Source organism: Carlito syrichta, unplaced genomic scaffold (assembly GCF_000164805.1).
Source record: "Carlito syrichta isolate Samal-C Ts95f unplaced genomic scaffold, Tarsius_syrichta-2.0.1 Scaffold305313, whole genome shotgun sequence".
NCBI classification, from domain to species: Eukaryota; Metazoa; Chordata; class Mammalia; order Primates; family Tarsiidae; genus Carlito; species Carlito syrichta.
The window spans coordinates 257,591-260,055 of record NW_007249409.1 but is presented as its reverse complement, the minus strand read 5'-3'; the positions used below and the strand labels follow the sequence as shown (position 1 = coordinate 260,055).

The following is a 2,465-nucleotide window of genomic DNA, read 5'->3' as shown; positions in this document are numbered from 1 at the left end:
TCAAAAAAAAAAAAAAAAAAAAAGAATATCTTTGTATACAGTATATATAATTGTATACAATGTATACACTGTATCTTTGTACTTCTCCCTCTGCCAAAAGTTATTTCTCTTGTTCATTCAATTCCAGTCCACAAATATTTAGGCAATATCAATGGCATACAAAGTATAGTGCTAACAACAGACAATGCATTTTAGAAGAAATTATATTTTAGACCATTGCTTTGTTAAACTCTGGTGTGTCTACATGGCTCTCTTTGAGTTATAGCTACCATGTTTCCTGGTTTTGGCTCCCTCCCCTACTTTGGGAAGGTGAATCAATCTCTCTCTCTCCCCTCCCCCAATCCCCATTCACCATTGCCTTGCTAAGCTATGGTGTGGTCATGTGTTCTTCGAGCTATGTCCAAGCTATGCTTTCCTAAGCTTTGGCCCCCTCCCCTACCTTGGAGGTAAGTCTCCTCTTTCTCTAATTTACTATCTAAACAAACTAAAATTTCCAATCTAAAAAGAAAAAAGAAATTGTATTTTAAATATGGCAATGCCTGGTATATCCTTGCCCAGGTAATTATAACGACTACACTTATTTAGCACACACCTGGTACTCTGCTAAATGTTTTATATATATCATCTGACTTAAGCCTCACAACACCCTAGGATATAAAAACTATTGTTTTCTCTTTCTGGCAGTCCTTCCCTCCAAATGCTTATATGTACATAACATAGGAGCAAATGTATCCTAAAACATGAATTCAAAAAGACTTATTATGTTGATTCCAATTTTCAAAGAAAATAAGATTAAGACAGAAGGAAAATTCCTCCTTTACAAAAGAAAAAAATCATACCACTAAGTGTCCATCCATTCTGCAGATTTATGAGCTCAAGGTGTTAAGAGAAACTATTCTAAAGTCCTGAAACTTGCAGATGAAGTACACTAGGGGATGCCTGAGGTCACAGGAAATGTTAAAGGCAGAGCTGGCAATTGGATTCTGGTTTAGTGCAAGAAAATATGCTGCATCCTGCCCCTCCTTCCTATGCCTGGAAGCCAAGCAAAGGTTCATGCTTTGATCATACTCATTCTTTGCACATTTATGCTGTTTACCTCTCACAGAATGTAAAAGCTGAACTATCACCTTATTTTCTCTTATTCCCACCGTAATTTCTCAAATTAATGCAGGCTGGAATTTTATAGAACATACAAAGGAAACATATAACAAACAACATAACTAAACAAATAAAGGGTAGTCAACTAGCAACATTCACAATGTTCCTTAAACACCAAATGCAAATGTTTTTTGGAAGGGTCCTACCGCCTTTCTTGTTACCATATTATAGTGACTGCTTGGCTCTGTAAGTTGCCTGTTTAGCCTGGATTGTCAAGAGTCAGCATGAAATTTCCAAGGCACTGGACACACCAGAACCTCAACCAACTTACACAACTCCCAAAGGTCAATCAATACTGACCACTGCCCCCAAAGCCCTTCTTGTGGATGACCAGTTTGTAGACCTTTGTTGTTCTCATCTTGTACTGGTGTTTCCTTCAGCTGTTCCAAGCTTGGGACAGAGAAGTCATCTTGCCTCCCTGCCATTGAAACACACACAAAAAGGTTGGAATGTCAGGCTTTTCCTTGCAAATGCTATTTGATTTTCAGCCAGTGAAGATACTGGTGTTGCTCCACTGAGAAGCGGCGCCAAACAACTCCTGGATGAAGTCACTCCTCCAATTACAAGGAGAGATGGAGAACAATCAGAATCACAGAATCGAGGAACCAACGGGAATTCGGACCAGGGTACAGTCAAACCTCGAAGAAGAGATTCCCTCTATCACACCCCTAAAGGGAAGACGCTAGTGAAGGGGCACTCGTGACCTCATATCCGTCTACACCAACAACATCCAGACATTAAAGAGATCTTAAAAGAGGTTAGCCCGCTCGTTTCGTAGAGGAAGAAAGTGAGTCAGAGCAAGGGACTTGCCCAAGGTCACTCAGAGACACTCCCACCGTTCACGTCTCACCCAACGTCCAGTGCAAGACGACTACAAGCCGGAGGAAGGGAGAGGTTCCTTCCCCAAACCGCCACCTGCACCAACTCTCGACGGACCTTCCCGTCTCCATTTCCCAGCTGAGACCGCGGAGGCTCAGAGACGGGGAGAGACTTGTCCAAGGTCACACAGCGGGGTGAAAGCGGAGCCAGGTCTCGCTCCCCGGCCACGCTCCCCTACCTCCAGCACCCCAGTCTCCAGTCCGGGGCGGGCAGCTCCACACACCCGCAGCTAAGAGCCCCTTCCCGGCTCAGAACGGGGCCCCAGGATCAGACTCTTTCCTCCTCTGAACACCCACCGACACCCCCACGGCCCGCGCAGCTCTTGCTACCTCGGGGCCGAAGCGCCGCCGGCAGGCCCGCCGGGACCACAGAGCGCTCACCTGAGAACCCGCGCCGCTCCGGTGGCCCCGCCCCGGGGCCCCGCCCCC

General features: G+C 45.4%; 1 protein-coding gene across 1 annotated transcript in view; it reads right to left on the bottom strand.

The window, feature by feature from the left end:
- DEPDC5 (DEP domain containing 5) overlaps window positions 1–2,462 on the bottom strand; it is a 147,362-nt gene extending 144,900 nt beyond the window's left edge. Inside the window, exons 1-2 of the mRNA XM_008061535.2 lie at window positions 2,418–2,462; window positions 1,459–1,576 (exon numbers count right to left, since the gene is read on the bottom strand). Coding sequence (XP_008059726.1) covers window positions 1,459–1,516 — 58 coding nt within the window. The 5' untranslated portion in view covers window positions 1,517–1,576; window positions 2,418–2,462. The remainder of the gene's footprint in view (window positions 1–1,458; window positions 1,577–2,417) is intronic.
- Between the last annotated feature and the right edge of the window lie 3 nt (window positions 2,463–2,465).